This window comes from Phalacrocorax carbo, chromosome 2 (assembly GCF_963921805.1).
Source record: "Phalacrocorax carbo chromosome 2, bPhaCar2.1, whole genome shotgun sequence".
Taxonomy (NCBI): Eukaryota; Metazoa; Chordata; class Aves; order Suliformes; family Phalacrocoracidae; genus Phalacrocorax; species Phalacrocorax carbo.
This window is the reverse complement of record NC_087514.1, coordinates 120,592,405-120,610,471: the sequence shown is the minus strand read 5'-3', so window position 1 is coordinate 120,610,471 and position 18,067 is coordinate 120,592,405. Positions and strand designations below refer to the sequence as shown.

General features: G+C 39.4%; 1 protein-coding gene across 2 annotated transcripts in view; it reads right to left on the bottom strand.

The window, feature by feature from the left end:
* CPNE4 (copine 4) overlaps positions 1-18,067 on the bottom strand; it is a 234,934-nt gene that overhangs the window by 88,151 nt on the left and 128,716 nt on the right. For both annotated transcript variants that reach the window (XM_064444130.1, XM_064444131.1), the window contains exons 4-7: positions 13,444-13,515; positions 9,827-9,901; positions 4,045-4,128; positions 3,025-3,114 (exon numbers count right to left, since the gene is read on the bottom strand). In XM_064444130.1, the coding sequence (XP_064300200.1) occupies positions 3,025-3,114; positions 4,045-4,128; positions 9,827-9,901; positions 13,444-13,515 (321 nt within the window). The remainder of the gene's footprint in view (positions 1-3,024; positions 3,115-4,044; positions 4,129-9,826; positions 9,902-13,443; positions 13,516-18,067) is intronic.

Here is an 18,067-nt window from a genome sequence, read left to right as displayed (position 1 = left end):
ATATTTCTGCACTCATGAACGGTCCGGTGCAAATCTTACAACTTTTAGCTTTTCTGCAAATGTCTGAACTGCAGCCTCAGGCAAATACTCAGATATCTAAATCAGGGCCTGCAAGCACTTGTATACACAAATAAAAATATGTATTCCCCCAAAAAAGAAAAAAACTCCCACATAATCAGGACTATTTTGAAAATTGTCAATAGGTTCATAAGATCCATCTTGCCCTGGTTCTCTTCTTCACCCATTCCTTCACTGACTTTCACCTCATCTTCTCTACAGGCAGTCCTTAAGGACTGTTCTTGTTCCTCTTCACTTCTCCCTCCTCAGCCTCTTTTGGCAGTATTACCTGCAAATAAGTTCAACTGCTGTCTCTCTGCTCATAGCTCAAAGACACCCTTTATTCCCAGACCCATCTTCTTCTGCCCAGGCTGAAATCTCTGCCTTTCTCATACATTCTCACCCCAGTTTCAAAGAGATTAAAGCATGTTTCTCCCTCCAGAACCACACTTCTCTACCCTTACAGGCTTGCCACTTGCTCTGACATTGTACGCATCACATTTTGTTTGCATCTCTTCCTAGGTTTTTCTCGTCTGAGTGATTTAAAGGCGGCATATACACAATGTAGTGAAGGCAGTGCTGTGCAAATTCTGCTTTTCATCTGAGTGGCAGAAATCTGATCCCTCTTGTCTCAATCCTATATAGTTGCATTACTGTGGGAGGTTACCCATTTCAGTTTAAGCTACCTCAGGAAGCAGATCCTATAAGGGCAGGCACAACTGCTTGCTCTAAATGACTGTCAGATATAAGCTGGACTAGGTTATCTGGACCCTGTGCCAAGGAAGAAGCAGGGTGCAACTTTCTGCATGTGGTTGTGGAAGGTGCACCCTCAGAAAGGCTGCATAACACAGATAATCTGTCACATTACATCTCTTCCTCAGCATCTCACATTTAGAGTATACCATGTTCTCTAGCATTGCCCCCTTCCGTTCTGCTCCCTTTCACCTTCACAGAATGCTGCTGCAGCTACAGTACTGTACCACCGCTTTAACCATGTCACCTCTGTCTATATGTCCCACCAGTGGCTCACCCTTCTCTAGTGCATCAAAGAACTGCTCACCCTCACTTTCCAAGCTTTTCTTAGCTCACTCCATGCAAAATCTGTGACACACATCCATGCCTAAGCTGTGATGTGAGCTCATTGTCCAAACAAGCACCTTCTGTGCTTTTTCCAGTGCTCCCTTCTGTCATTAAGTAGCAGCCCAGGCATCAGAGCCGCCATAGAGGCCCCAGACATGGCAGTGCTTTTTGTCCTTGGCCATCCTTTCAATCAGTCATGTTACTACCTCTGGAGGGTAGCTGCATTTTTTTTTTCTTTTCCTCTCCTGGAGATCTATACTGCTTATACAACACAGAGTAATTTGCTTGTCTTTTGTGTTTCAGGTAACTAACTTATAGATATTTAATCTACCCAGGAAATTTATAAAATTGCAACCTCCCAAGACAACAAAGTCATTATCCTGACACTTCACATTACTGTCATCCTACACATGCTACAATAAATAACTCTACATTTCTTCATTTGCATTGGAAATCCTCTTTAGCCAATACTGTTAATTTTGCTTGCAGTTTAAAATGGAGGCTGTTTTTTCCCTACACCTCATTCTCTATTTCATCTGCTACAATTCTGTTTCAATCCCATTGGACATGCCAAATACAACTGGTTTGACCATTTACCAGCTAAGGGGTAGATGGAAAGATCTTTCACAAGTGCTCCCCTGTACCACCTGAGGTACTTCTCAGATGTAGCTGTCACAAAGACATTGGTCTGGCCTCCTGAGTATCCTGTGCTCCACCTGCTTCACTTTTCCTTGCTATATATCTCATTGTTTTCTCTAACTTCCTCACTCTTTTGGTACTTCTTTTGCCCTTAGACTCATGTTGTTTGCCCAACAGTGCTACAAGGTAACAAAAAATATATAAAGACAACCATTCATACCTCTGTTTTCCTCGTGCATCCCCAATACCATACAAACACTGTGTCGGTACCACTGTTGTTCCATAACAATGGTGTTGATTTTGTGAAGTTATAAAACACAATCGGCATGACCAGTATCAATCCAAGTATTCATAAAACTCCTTTTTGCCTTTTCCATCCATTTGTCACACGCATTGTAACATGTAGACACCAGGCATTTTATTTTTTCTATCTGCACAGCACACCCTGCAGTATGTAATGAGCGAAAAAAATGACAATACCGCTTCTGCAGGGTTGTGCAGCTATAATGATGAAAGAAGAAAGGTTTGCCAGGACAAGGAAGAATTTTTATTAGACATTTTGGTATGGTAAGGAAAAAAAAAACCACATACTTTTGGGTCCAGTGCCTTTTCATCAGGTCCAAGAGGCTGAACAGACATTGGGGACAGTGCTCTTCATTTAATATTTTTTAACTTAGTATTAAGCTTAAACCTGATTAGAAGACATGAACAATTGATTTAACCCAAATTAGCCAAAGAAGATTAATTTTTCTACACAAAGCTCCAAGTTCCCAACCATCAGTCTTTCTGCTGACTAGTAACACTGTCATTACTATGGCACATGTCTTTTTGTGGCCACCCCATTCTTCATATAGAATAAGAGATCTCATAATTCAGTGTTTCTTTTACAGAGGGTCTCCGGACAGAGAAGTGAGGAAACAGCAGTTAAAATGGTGACAGGGCTGCCACCTCCCTTGAGTATACTTCCACCAAGTAAATGATGCTGTGTTCAAATTATCCGATTGGCAAAAACAGCCCCATAATTTTTTGAGGTTACTGTAAGAAGTATAGAGCATAATCTACTGATTACAGTGGATTACCACTTCTCTGCATCCTTAATTTGATTGTGGTAACCATAAAGCAGCTGTGTGATCACCTTTTCCATCAAAGAAGAGGGCAGTGCAGAGTAACAATCTTCAATTGAAAAAGGGACACAAAGTTTTGTTTTCTATGAGTAAAACTATTCAAAAAGTAGGAGTGACTTCTGACCTTTAGCCTGCGGTCCTGGTCTCCACTGCACAGAGAATTTACAGACACTTTAAAGGTCTTCCAGGCTGGATTTAAGTTATTCATGACAACCTATGAGTGAAAAGAAAGGAAGGCAACCCTTAACATTTGCACATCTCCAAACAGAATGCTAACAAGAGCCACAATTTTCAATACAGTACGATGACCAGATACAGAAGAAAGCCAAGCTCAGCTGGAGGTTTGCAGAAAAACATGCATGGGATATGTGCCCTTGAATAACCTGCAGTTTGCAACACTCCTCTGCTGGAAAGCCCCAAAAAGGCGCACAGGTGGGAAGTGGACCCATACACAGATCATGCTACAGAGACTTCCCCAGCACTGCCATGCCTCAGTGGGGGTGTAACTTGCAAGGGAAAGGTTGTGGAATACATCACTGAACTGGAAGCCATTGAGGAGATGCAGCACTGGGCAATGGTGAAGGGCAGCGTCAGTTTACAGACACACGGTCTGCTTTGCCAAGAAGACTTCATGCGATCCATAAGAGACAGACTCATAGCCCCAAATACCTGCCACAGCTCCACCCTGTACACCTAAATGCTGCTTTTTAAGACAGTGCCAGTCATTACCATGAAAGCAGTAATGACACTGGGACATAGGAAACAAATGTAAAGCACCCAGTTTACAAAACCCGTTATCACCAGCAACGTGGGTGGAGGTGGAGAAGATGCAACATAGTATTAATGGTAAAATATGATACAGTCTGTAGCATGGTTTGGGCTAAATATAATATGTATAACTCCTGACCTTCAAATAGAATATCTGCTAGTTTAACTAAATTTGGATCTTTGGCTTCAGTATCATCTTCCCTTACTCTCATGTGCATGTCAAGACCCAATACCCATTAGTCAATAATTACACAAGAGATAGAAGTGTTTTTAAATGTGGGTGCTTACAATACCCTTTGTGACATGGGAAGAATAAACTATTCCTCCTGACAGCCCACCTGTGTCCTTGGAAAGTAAATCCAACCCGATTCCTTACCTCAGTCCTGTGAACAAGTTGTTGGGTTGCATCATCATTCATCCGGAAAATCTCCAGAAAAGGATCAGATTTGCTGAAGAAATCCTAAAATAAAATACAGGACAGGTTACTCCTGAGACTTCTTTTTCTTTGAGCTTTTCAGGCACAGTGCACTGGTGCTTCCCTGACTGCTAATGAAAAAGGAGAGTGAGTGTGGTTTTAGTGAGACCTCTTGGTGTCTCTCAACAATATTTAATTCTTGTCCTTGTTCCACAAGCACTTCCATGGCACTGCTGCTGTTCTCAGTTTGGCTATTCAATCATGGCAGGCATAACGGTAAAATGTCATTTTACAGCCTTTTTCTTTCTTACACCCAGTCCAGATTCCTGAGCTTTAGCTCCTTCATCCACCTAGCTTGTTTTGTTCTGTCTCCATACCTGTTTGGTCTTTTGACGTCAGTTTTATCATGCAAAGCCCTTTGAAGCATATTCTACAGTGGGGTTGAATTTCACACTAAATCACCCACCCTCTCAAAACAGAAGTTAATTGGCCAACACACTGTGCTGCTACCAACTAACAAAAGTACTAGCAAGATGGATTAGAGAAGGTTAGAGAAGCAAGTCCTCTTTAGGATGTGATAACATGGCCCATGGTACGATGATAAACAGAGCAGGGGAATGCAGGAAATTACTTGATATTTCTTTGTACAAGCAAATCTGTGACAGACATTGAGGTTCATATACTCACTGCACTGCAGAACACCTTCCCCTAGTCTTGCAATCCAGCTAACAAGCTGAAGCATTCTTACACAAACCTGATTAAGTTACTTTCTATAGCATTGCTGCAGTCTGGCCACAGCCTCTTTTGGTTCCACAGCAACATCTCATTTCCTCTGGGGACAGGCTGGCTGGGGGGCAGAAGAGTAGCTGGGTGTTAACCCTCCACAACTGGAGGGGGAAAAGCTGACTAATTGAAATTTCTAACTGCAATGCTGCAAGAGCAGGATTCAAGTGGACTCAGCCCATTTGCTATAGTTTCAACACCTTTCTTCATTTTCTTCTTCAAAAGAGCCACCTGATTATGCATATGAATGTCATTCTTCTCTATAGGCCATATCCAAAACCACAGACCTCCACATCAGTTTGGGGAAATGAGGAATTCTGTTTGTTCTGCTGGTGTTTCTATGAAAATGTTAGTGTAAAAATGACAGTAATATGCATAGTTCTACATTTTTCTCCTCACCAAATGCTCAACATACCTATTTTTGGCTAGCTGGATAGCCGTTGGGATGGGAACAGCTTTGGATAAGATGCTAGCCAAAGTCTGGGCACATAATTTTGGTCAAATTAGTCTTACGGCATTTTTACAATTCCACAACTGGAAAAAAAGCAAAGAAATCAGGGCTTTCAAAAGGGACATCTGAGCTTGAATGTCTGGAGGAGGAAGTGAGTCCCTAGGGACCGTGAAAAGCCTTGGGCAAGGCTCAGGCAACCTAAAGTCTTTCCCATGCCCTAAAGATTACACATGTCAATGTTGTGTTCAGAGTGCTGTTCTGTGAATGATCTGTTTCTTTTCCTACTACAGAAAAGGTAATGGTATGTTTAGAAACTGATGCAAAGCATGTGCATATGTATTTGTGAAATCTTACCACGTGGAGTTCTAAACAACAAAGCTGTATGTTTGCCTATTTGTTCCAATGACAGGTCACAGGACACCAGCACAAAGCCCAACACAGTCTGTAACTAGCACTTGAAACTGCTAGTATACGGGGGACTTTGGTGATCACATTCTTCCAGATTACTACTGTGTAGCAAAAGAACAAGCAGAGAGTGAGGGTGCTGGTTTAATCATGGAAACACCAAATTCCAGAGTGCATAGGGTTTAAAAAGATTGATCTGCCTCTTCTCACACATAAATACACTGATTGAAGCTGAGTAAAAGCTTAAGTAAAGTTAACAGATTCCTAATCAAACACAAGGTTTGATAAGAAAAGTTATCTGAAAGAAAACACCTCAAAATGATACATCTAAGAATGCCCCCTGGCATGCAGAAAAATTCAGAAGGGAAATCAGGATTTTGTATAAGACTCAAAATATAATACCATTCCCTGTTGAGTATCATGAAAGCTGAAACAACAGATCAGTACAAGGGAAGTAATTTTTAATATCTGTTTTTAACTACCAAGGCAATACCACCTAAAGGGAAAGATTGAAATGCTGGATGATAGCTTGTATCACACACCCCCCGCCTTCAACACAAAAGCAAAGCCTAATTCCTTTCAGAATGAAGGCATAAAGAAAACATCCTTCAATATTGAAGACGCTTCATAACAACTCAAAAATGATATGCTGAAGAAACATTTTATTTCATAGCTATTAAGGCTTCCAAAGCTTTTTAGTTGTTATGCTGAATCTAACAGCTTTGCATTATCACACAAAAACATCCTCTGAAAGAATAGCAGCAATAAAGGTTTAATGTTTTGATATTTTAATAATGTTTAAATGATTAATGTAATACATTTGCTAGTGGTATAATGCACACTGTTCTTTCAGTATGTGCAGCGGTTACACAGTAATAACATAAGTACATAGCTTAAACTAAAAAAACTAACTACTTCCATTTCCGATAACCTAGTCTGACACATCTTTTAGTATATTCATTTTCAGAGCATGACACTTTTTAAAATTCAGGTTTGGGGGTCAAGTCAAAGGTTGCTCACAAAAGGCCTGAAGTAGCCAAAAGACACTAATAATTTTGAAAACTCTTCAGCAGCAAGACAGGGCATTTAAGGATTTTTTTTAAGTAGTTTAGTACCAGGTAAATATATAAAAAAGCAATATTAGCTTGTATTTTGCAGATATTTGCAGGCAAATCTTTCCCAAGCACTGATAACTGCCTCTCTCAAAACAGGAAAAGCAGTTTGTCTGCCTCAGTGCTCGTAATTTATTATACCTATCATTAAAAAGTAGCTGCATGTTATGGTAATTGTGACACAGCTATTAATGCAATCGAACCTTTCAAAAAGTTATTGTTCCACTGTGAAGTGTTCTCAGTGGATCTCCTGAGACAAACATGTGCCATCTGAGCTGACTGGGCTTCAATAAAACATGAAAATGCAGTTGTACCTTCCTAACAAGCGCTGCAATAAAAAACTATAACCTTTATCTCTGCAAAGTCACTTAACTAAAGGAAACCTTCATACCTGTGACTTTCCTATAAGTTTTACTGAATGTTTCAGCCACCACTTCAGGAAAAATTGAGTAGGCTTTACTTGTTTTATGGCCTCTCTAAAACTCTTGCAGTTTTATGTGGGGGGAATAAAAAAACCACAACACACATATATACTACCTGTTAAATTAGACCAACAAATTCTGTTTAACCTGCTAAAAATGTGTTGTTCAGACCTTTTTCCTTAGTGGAGAAAACTTATATGTTTAAGGACCAGAATCTGGATCCTCTTTCAAGGAATTTTCCTTTAAAAGGTGGAGGAAGAAAATGCTTGTCCGTTCAAGATACTACTGATCGTAATGGATGGAAAGAAATTTTTTATATATATATATATATCCTTAAAGCATATCCAGAATCTCCCTCCACCCCTTCCTTCATCCCCAAGTTGTAAGACATTTGGATTCAACTCGCCTTCTGTCAGCCCTACAGCTACCAGTGCAGGAGCCCCTAGGAATACAAAAGTAACCCTGTGTAGCAGAGTGTGAACAATTGGTCCCACAGGCTTCCTCTGTCTTTCAAGAGAACCCAAGGCCAGTTACAGCCCTCAGTCTGCTTCTCTGATGTTACATCTCTACTCAGTTCTTCTCTCCTCTGAGAGAATCCATGCTTAGGATTTCACAAGATGGGCTCTTCTCAATTCTCTGACCTTTTTTGGGGTCTTTATGTGACATCAGGGCACTCATGCTTTTTCTCCAAGGGCTGAACGATTCAATTTAAGTAATTTCAAATCTTAATAAGAATAATTACTAATAATGCCTTGCATCTACTGACATCAAAGTTCATTATAAGCCATACCAAAAGCCCTAGCCTTTTCTTATGAACGAGGTAAGCCAAGGTTCAGCCAGGTTTAGAGATCGCCTCTAGCTGGAGGAAACTGAAAGACTTGTTTCAACTGTAGTAGGCTTCCAGTGATTTTCATCAGCTGAAGACAGGAGTTTTGATTCAGGTAACATGCAATGAGTCATTGCATGAGTTGCACCATCCAGGAATTTTTTATTAGATGAAGCCCACCTTGACTGGACATGTTAAAATGGTAAGAATGACAATGTTCTTGCAATATCTCAGAATGATCCTCCTTAATTTATCTCCGTGAAGTGTTTCAACCACTCTTTAAAGCTGTTGACCAGACAACATTGACCTGGCTCAGAAGCACACACTGGTAGTATCCTTTTAATTTATACCAACAAGAGCCATAAGCAATCACAATATCTACACCAGATTACATTTTACATTTGTGGAAAAGGAATGACCAAGTGAAGTCTTATTATGTTATACATTTCCTCTCCTTTTTCTAGATGTGACAGCATGTGGAACAGGAAGAAACTTGTGTACAACTTTGGAAATCAGGCCCGAAGATGTCTGTCTAAAGAGAGGTTGTTAAATCTACATTTTGGCACTTAAATAAATTACGGGATTCAGCAACACTAAGACTCCAGCAACTCTGAAGGATGAGGTAATTCGTCTTTCAGATGAGAAGCAAATTAAGGTCCTGATCATTTATGATTGTTAATGATGCTGAGCACAGTAATGTTATTTACCTGTATATTCTAAATAAATTCTGGTACCATTAATCTTTCTGGGTACTTTCTGCTTGCCTGAGTTTTCCTCGCAGTTTCAACTGAAAATATTATTCATCAGTTACAGCCTGATTTTGAAAATGTGATATATGTATCTAAAAATACTCTTACTGATTTGATTTTAAACTATTCACAACAAATGTTCACAAGCACGTGTTTAGAGCATTAGAGTCATAAACTTTTGTATAGTGTTACCATATAGCTCTAATTACAAGTAGCTTTATTTATAGGAAGGGACTATATAGTAATGGTAGATATTGTGATCGAGTACAACTGTAACCATCTGATCTTCAATTATATGTAAAGCCCTATTCTCTAAAAAGGGTCATAGTCTTATGACATCTATTAATTACGAAGATATTCCTCAGATTACTTCAAATAATTATGTCTTCTATTACACTGAAATAACAGTATGCCTTATAAGCAATCATCTCAATTTCTTGGGCTGTGTATTGCTTGAGGTGCTTATGATATATATATTGCTGAACAACAATGGATATTTTCAGAAAGAAGTAGTTCTGATAATTAAGAGCAGTGTTTAAGTCAGTGGAGAGTTTTCTTATTAAAGAGGGAAAAAGTTTTGGACAAATATGCAAGAGTCTTTCTCATGTTCAAGCTACATTTTATTTAACAAAATGTATTTACAACTGAGTTATGAAGTTTTCTAGCTTTATTTTAAGATGCTTCTTTCAACTATAACATCTTTGACTACTTATAGACAGCTCACTTCTCTAAGCAATTCTGATCTGTGGCATTTTAAATAATTAAATTGTCTCGGTTATAGTGTAATTAAATTGTCTTGGTTTTAATTAGATTCCCTTGAGGTTTTTTTTTTAATTACTTCGCAACTTGAGGAAAGCCTCATTGTGAACATTCATCTCAAATCTCTGATGTGTATAATAATATAAGGCAAAAAATATCTGTTGGGGAAAATCTAATCAAATTATATTTGCAAGCGTTCTTATATCTTTCAGTAAGGTTAATATCAAGCAGCTTACCTTGTCATCCAGTTTCCGTGCACTGAATGAAAGTTCAACATAGTCGTCATTGCCAGACAATTCCTCAGCAATCACCTAAATGGAAAGACACATTTAGGTTTGCATGGTGTAATGGAAGGGGAGAAAGATGCCATTTTCCAGCGTGAAGACTGTAGACCCCATTAGGATACTGAAGTGTGGTACAAGTTAATATGTTTCTCTTTGCAATCGGGAAGGGCTAAGAGCATTCAGTGAATCTCTTACTGGCATCTTGTTAAGCCTACAAACCTGAATCACTTTGTATCAAGCAACCATCCATTGTCAATTACTTGTCAATGGGTAGACCTCAAGTTCCATCAGGGTCCCTTTCCTCTGACCAAGTACTTTTCCTCAGATAGGACAACAGAGAATTCCACAGTGTCTCAGCATCCAAGGGGACAAAAAACCTATACAACGGTTGTATTATTTGGCTCTAAAGCTTAGATTATTTTTATGCTGCTTCAGCATCATTTGGCAAGCTAGATGGAAAAAGAAGTGAAGTCACCTGTCATTAGTTGCCATGAAAGGCACATTTACAGCAGGAAAGTTCTCCTGGTATAGTTTTTCTGCAATAGCTACATTGGCAAAACCATTTACTGTAGACTGCATCAGAGGAAAATAACACTAAAATAATGTAGTGTGATTCTTTCAGATGGCGTAAGCTATGCTGGTAATGATGCCTGTCACTGTGTTGTGCAATGTTGTTAAAAAAAAAACAACAAAACTGACCAAAACAGCCTTCCTGACTAGGCCATTAAAATGCTTCAGTGGAGAGAAGGTATTAATCAAACCCGGGATATTCACTGAAAATTGTTATTTGAAACAAACCACATTATATTCTATCAGACAGTTATAAAATCTTTCCCTATTGTAAATATTCTCCCCAGAAATTAAATCACCCAAAAGAACCTATTTCCTGAGTGTTTTGTGCCCATGACCACACACCTGGCAGCCACAACAGCTCCCCAGCCAGGCTCAGACCATCTGCACCGCACAGATCCCAGGTCCTTGGGGAGCTGCTGGGACACCCCAACTATTCTTCAAACCAGCTGAAGGCTGCTGAGGTTAGAGCTGCAGTCGGAGCACTGCAGCGTGGGATGCTTTTACTGCCCACACGTGCAGCTCCCAGGAATTAACCAGGCTGTCTACAGCCTCAGTAAACTTCAGTGTCTTTGGGATTTTTTAAGACCTTTTTTCTTTCTTTGACAGAAACTAACAGATTCTGCACTGGGCATAACTGGCAGGGTTTTGGTAGCAGGAGCTGCAGGGGTGACCTGTGTGTGGAGGCCATGAACTGCCCCATGCTGGTCACAGCTGGCTCCAGCTGGTTTGGCAGTGGGCAGCAGCAACTGCATCCCAAAACATCAACCCATCAGAGGTGCGTATGGTGCCTCTGTATGAACGCATTTAAGAAAAGTGTGGCAGCTGCTAAAGGCAGGCAGCACAAAGGGAGGTGCAGTAGGAAGCCCGCAAGGCCACCCTAAAGAAGATCCAGGAGGAGATACAGGGAAGGGGATGTTGCTGAGGGAATAGCTGGAGGTACATTCTTGGAAGGAGGTGCTCCATGCCAGAGGAGGTACCTATGAGGGTCTACAGCCTACGGGTAAGCCTACATTGGAGGAAGGACACCTCTGAAGTGACTGTGGGGTGTTAAGACTATTCTGGTTGTGACACCTCACAGCAGTGAACTGTGGGATTTCCTCACACAAAATATTCACATGCAGCCATGTAGGGGCACAGATGCTTAACTGTGCCTGAAAGTACCATCACAAAAGCATGTATGTGGTGTTTCACATGATCCAGGCAAACATGAGCTTGCTGGAAACTTGGCTTATAGAGTCTGATACAACATTTCTCTTCCACGTAGTTTGATGGTTTAAAAGGTCATAAGCTGTATATGACAAACAGTGCTCTGGGATTTGCACACCAAGTTTCACTAATATTTTAAACTGAAAATAATGAACCTTCTCTTTGACAGATGTCCAACTGGAGAAGCTGATTGAGGTTCTGCTTATATCCCACAGTCATATAATAAAACTGTATTGATGAAACTTTACACAGACAAAGGACTAATAAAATTCCAGCAAAACATGCTGAGACAGGAATTTTCAAAATCCTACAAAAACCTCATAATTCACTACACTGAACAAGTTAGGAAGCTAGCATTTGTAATTTCCGTACTTGACAGACAACTGGTATGTACCCCAGGTCCAGAAATAATTATACGTATCAATTTTGACTTATTCTGTTGAGACAGATAATTCTCACACAGTATTTTTTGGTTCCCATTTGAGTACAGTCGACTTGCTTTTTAGTACCACTAGCTGGAAGCCAAAGCAAGTAATGAAGGTCCATGGTTCATGGTTATCATCCAACGTTAGGCCAGCAGGGACTATTAAATCATTCGCTCTCATCTTCTGTATATCACAGAGCATTATTTTTTTGCCAGAACACTCTACTAGCGAGCCTAATGTTTTTAGTTGAGCTAGAGTATTTGTGTTTTCGCAAAACTAAACTCCTTTGTGTCCCTCACAGAGCAGGAGGAGAGTCCAGAGCACCATGGGGGTGGACAAGATTAAGTATGCCCAGATAATCACAGCAGGTAAAGCATACCAAGTTCTTTAGGGAGCAAAACTCTCTGCTGGTTTTATTCAGCCAGAAAAGCAGGGAATTCCTTTCCAACCCCAGACCAAAAATAAGTTTCACCTTATGCATTTAAGCAAATCCCTTCCCAGCCAGGCACCAAGGAAGACATCTAAGAAAGAAAATTCTCTGGGCTCTCAGAAAGCATTATTTCTTACAGTCTGCTGTCTCTTCTGTGGCTGAAGGCAGAAAAAAATTCCAAACAATTAAGCTAAAAGAAACCCATCTGGCTAATTGCACATCAAGGAACATAACCTTCTCAACCCCATGAGGCAACAGAGCAGAGATCCCCAAAGCAGAATATTTTATTATAGTCTTTGTCTTAATGTAGAGCTGCAAATGTCACAAGCTTGCCAGGTTCAGTGCAGACAAGCTTGATCTCACAAACAAGCCAGCAAAGAGAAAGATGAAAGATGAAAGGTAATACATTGATTTGCAGATTTCAAGATACACACAGGGCTGCTATAACAATTCAGTCTGTAATTATATTACAACACAGCTAAAATACCTAATCTTATAAAACTTCTGCATTTGGTGTTGCTGGGTGCATGTGTGTGTTTTCTGAGTTGGTTTTTTTTTAAGAAACTGGAAAAAGCCCCAATGTCGAGAAACATCTGACTTCTTTGTGTGTCAAACGGGGTCAAAATGAATTTTTGAAGGTTCTAGAGCTTCAACTAAAAGTAATCACACAACACAACTTTCTTGCTGTCATCAAAGTACCTTACAAGTGGTAGTAGTAAATATTGTGGCTTTTGTACAAATCATACACTACTTGTTCCCATTTCCTTAAAATAAGCATTTATCAGAAACAGTACAAGTAATCTGTTAAACAATTTAAATACATTTCTCAATCAAGGGTTGTTCTGGTTACTTAGCAGGATGCTTTTAGGGAGAATTACTCACATTAGATGTTTCTAAACAACAGGAAAATAAGAGTGTATTTAAGACTGACTTACTGTTATAGATGACTTTCCTGCTGTGTTTCCATGTTTGAGTAAGGACTTGGATAGTTTCCTCTGAGAAACAATCTGCACAAAAATAAAAACAAAGGCAAAAAATTATAATCTGTAGTAAATACATGGCTTATTGGGATTTCATTTTTTGGTGCCTTTTTTTTTTCATATCAACGTAGTGTCTTAATGCATGATCACAGTTAGCACGATAAGGCCATGACTGAGAAGAAATGTTCCCCAGCAAGTCTGCAGACAGGATACAATAGAAGGACAAAGCAAGCAGATGGGGTCAAGTAAAATGGGAAGAACACAATTCACTCAGCTGAGCAGAATAGTGGAAACCACATCTCAGATTTTCCTCAACTATTGCCATGATGGTGACAACAGAACAGAGGTAAGCTTTAAATGGACTTAAAAGACAATAAGATGGGACTTCTACACAGCAGATGCATCAGAGACGCCTCAAAACCCCATTTATTTTTATAGGAAATTGGAGTCCATTTCAAAGAGGAGGCATTTATTTTATTCCAAAATAAATATTTTGAAATATTTTGAAGTTTATTTCAAACTCTAAACTCAGAACAGAAGCAAGCAATCTGCCCCATAGTTTTAGTTCCAAAATTGTCTCCTTTCCTTACCAGGTACCAGACCTCCCCTGGAACTCAGCATTGCAAATTAACTTGTCCATTGGCCAATTTATAAAAGTACTTCAAATAAATGTTATCAGAGTGACATTGACAAAAGATGTTATTTCCCAGAACAATAATCATTACCTTTCCCTAACCATCTTGAAAGATTTAAAACTAGACCAGTAAAAATATTAGAAAAGGAAAAAACCTTACAATAATGCATTAGTAAGCTACGGTGATGTCCCAGCATATTAGGTCCCTCTTTTCTGTGAAGTTAATGCTGTATTAATTTATTTATTTTTTAATTGGAAAACTTCAAAATGTAGACAAATGTAGAGGTAACTCCAAACACAGTTTAGGAATCACAAACGATACTATTTTTAATGTGACAATACTGCAGCAGGATCATGCTGTGCAGATACTAAGCAAAAGATTGCTTCTGCCGTAGAAAAAACCCTAACCTCTGGAATGTGGCTTTCGTACTAGAAACTGTCCTTTCCCACATCCAACATGACTTGGAGACTTCATCTGGATGTCTAATCTATAACACTTCAAATAAAATGATTCACAAATAGACATCTTGGGCAAAATATGCAGAAGAATTAGTTGTAAAAGAGAGGCAATCATCAAGGGAAAAGAATGGCTCCAGGCCCTTCATTAGAGTCCTGGGCATCCTACACATTTCAGCAATGAACCACAACAGCAGTTAATAGCCAGAGCCAGGGCAGTGTGAGTAATGCAAAGTCATGGCCAGGCAAAAAAGTTGCTGTGAGACAGGACTGAATAGGGTGTAAATTTTGGTCTAACATCACCATTGGGGAAACATATTTGTCCTGCCCATCAATTTGCTGAATTGAACAGAAAAGCAAAAGTAGCACCTCAGATTATCCTCAGCTACTGTCACGCAGAGGCAGCATGACAGAATCAAGTTTTAAATGGTCTTTAAATGTGAGATAGGAGAGCCATCACAGGGCTGGACAGGACATCCAGAATCACTTTGTCCAGCTTCTTGGTCCTAATACAGGACCAGTTACCCCTTGGTCAGCTATATCTGATAGATGGGTGTCTAATTAGTTCTTAAAGATATCCGGAGAGAAAATACCCTCCTCTGGCAATTTATTATGGTATTCATTATCCTTACTGTAAATATATTTTCCTAACAGCTAACCCATTTCTCTGCAGTTTAAGCCCATTATTTCTGTCTAATGCACCATGACTAAATAAGACAATCTTTTTCCCTTCATCTTTCAGGCAATCTTTATATCTGAAGACTAATACCAACTCTCCACATTCTTCTTTGGACTACAGAACCTAAGTTTGTCCTATCCTTCCTTTTGACTAAATTTCCTAGCCCTCAAACTATTCTCACTGCTCTCTGCTGAGCCCTCGTGGACTGGCCCATGTTCTACTCTTAGAATAATACTTAAAATTGGACATAATACTCCAGGTCCTTCCTACATAAGAGCTTCTCATGTCTTGTGAACTATGCTGCTGATACACTCCAGAATTGCATCTGACTTGTTTAAAGAACACCATGATACTGTTAACTAATGTTAATTTTATGACCATTCAGATTCCCAGCTGTTTCTTACCCTGCAGTTTTGCAGCTGGCTATTACTTAAGTGAATAATTTAACACTTGTCCTTTTTGGACTGCCTTCTATAAACCAGCCTGCTGCCATCATCTCATTCACTTTTCCAAATTAACTTTTGGCTTTCACCACTAGTATTGGTCAGTGGCAACAACAGACGGGAGTACAGGTAAGACTGGTACTGCCAGGATTCAGATATCCCTTTTCTTCCCTAGAATCTTGGAAAGATTGTTTGCTGTGACCCCTTAAGTCACCCATATCTCTGTTTTCTTGCCACCTAAACAGCTCACTTAGCTGCTTTGAAAAGCGTCCCAGCTTCCAAGAGGCATTGGGCAGAAAGAAACCTGAAGCTTGGGAGCTCCCATGCAGGTGGCAGATAGATGGCTCGCAGTTCCAGAGAAGATAATTTATTCTGACATTCCCATTAGTATATCATATTAATAAGACTCGCCCTCTAAGCCATTATCATAACTTGTGAAACAGTAGCACTCTGTATATGTAAATACGTGTATTTGGGTGCAACCATTTACCAGTTGTTAATTAAATGGCCATTAAAATGAATCTTCCATCTGGCAACAATGTGCCAACATCATTGCCTCAAACTGTAATTAGTGATTTAGGATCATCAGACTGTCATTGCAACAACTGTCAAGGAACCTATTTTCTTAGCAGTAAATTGCCCTTTTGGTTCATGCACTGTACAAACCAGCTCTCATTGGTTAGAAGAAATACTTCTAAAGAAGCTGCCATCAGTTATATATCATACTTACAGTTTATATATCAGTGTAAATCTTCTGAATATTATAATGAAAAGCGTTTGCTTACCTGATTGCTAGACAGCAAGCCCTAAACAACAATAACGCAAGGGCCTAGAAAGCACTCATCTAAGCTCAGAGTTACAGAGATGGCTAAGCCTGCAAAATGGCTTACAAGAAGTTAATGAACAGGTCTTCCATTTGTCAGGAGACTTTGGTTTGACTCCTACTTCAAAAACTTGCAATTTAAAACTCCAACTTCAGAGAAAAAGGTGTTTTGTCCAAAAATAATGCAAAGAAGTGCAGAAAGTAAATGTCTCTCTTCTTTCCAAAACGTAGATAGTAGAATCCAGTTCAGACCTAGTAAACCTCATTATATCTCCAGAACATGTTTTTTCATGAACATTTTATTAGAAGCATGACCTACTGGTGAACGAATGGATGTAGAAACCTCAGAGATTTAAGAGGCGAGGCTAAGAGAGACTTAGGAAGTGTAGTTAAGTTCATTTGCAGCTCAGCCACATATAAACTACTATCCAGTTCTGGTCTGAGACAGCTGCGTTTCCAGTGATACGTGTCATACTGAATACATTTGCAAGAGGTGGGAATAAGAACAGAATGTAAAAGCCACTGCTCTGTGTCACAGAGGGAGGATATGCACTTGAAGTTATTCCAATTTATCAAATATGCAATTGTCTCAACAGAATGTCATCTTGGCTAGATTGCTGGTGTCCAGTGCTAAGGGGTATCAGCTCCATGGTAAGATGGCGGTAGGAAATTCCCTTGAAGATTATCTTAACTTGCCTTATTACATACAAGCCCAAAGAAGTTAAGGATAGATCTGAACAGATGCTCTATATTGCTGTAATTAAATATGGATGCACATGTTGCCATTGGATTCTATTTACAATTTAAAATATACAAAAGGTGGTCTGCTTTTTTTCTTATTTTAAAAGTATGAACAGATGCAACACTTTGGATAAAATCACCCAGGCACTGACACCAGCTGTGTACAGTGCATTGCTCAGCAGTCACTCAGAGACAAGGGCTCTGATGAAGGTTTGCTCTCTCCTGTGTCTGAGCCATGACTAATCAGCACTGTGTAAGATGAGGTGTGAAATACAATGACCTATTTTCCCTGGCTTGTTTAAGAACCTTTTAAAATATATTTCTCTATGTTGTCCTTCCTTAACCAAATATAGGGATAACTATCAATAATATCATAAGGAATTCCCAATGCTTATAAATCAAACTAATGAGAAAATTTCAATATGGCTTTTTAACCTAGTGATTTAGCATTGGCAGGAACAGATAAATTCCATCTATCATACTGAGAAGTCCTGTTTACATTGACAGCTGGGGCTTGTCCAAGTTCTTTCAGCAATATTGACTCAGTTTTGCAAGGTGCCACCCTGAGCCAGTGGCCTGGTGGTCACACTCCACATTTCCTCTGGGATCAGAAAGCTGTGTGGTTTTGTTTATTTACTTGCTTCAATTAAATTGATTTGTATAATATCTAGCTCTGGACATAACACTAATATTCTTTTGTTAAAGTCTTCTTGAAACATCCATGGATAATGGCCATAGGTCCTTTTCTATTTATGTGCCATGACACTTGGCTTCTGTTAACTCTTGTGACATGCAAACCACTG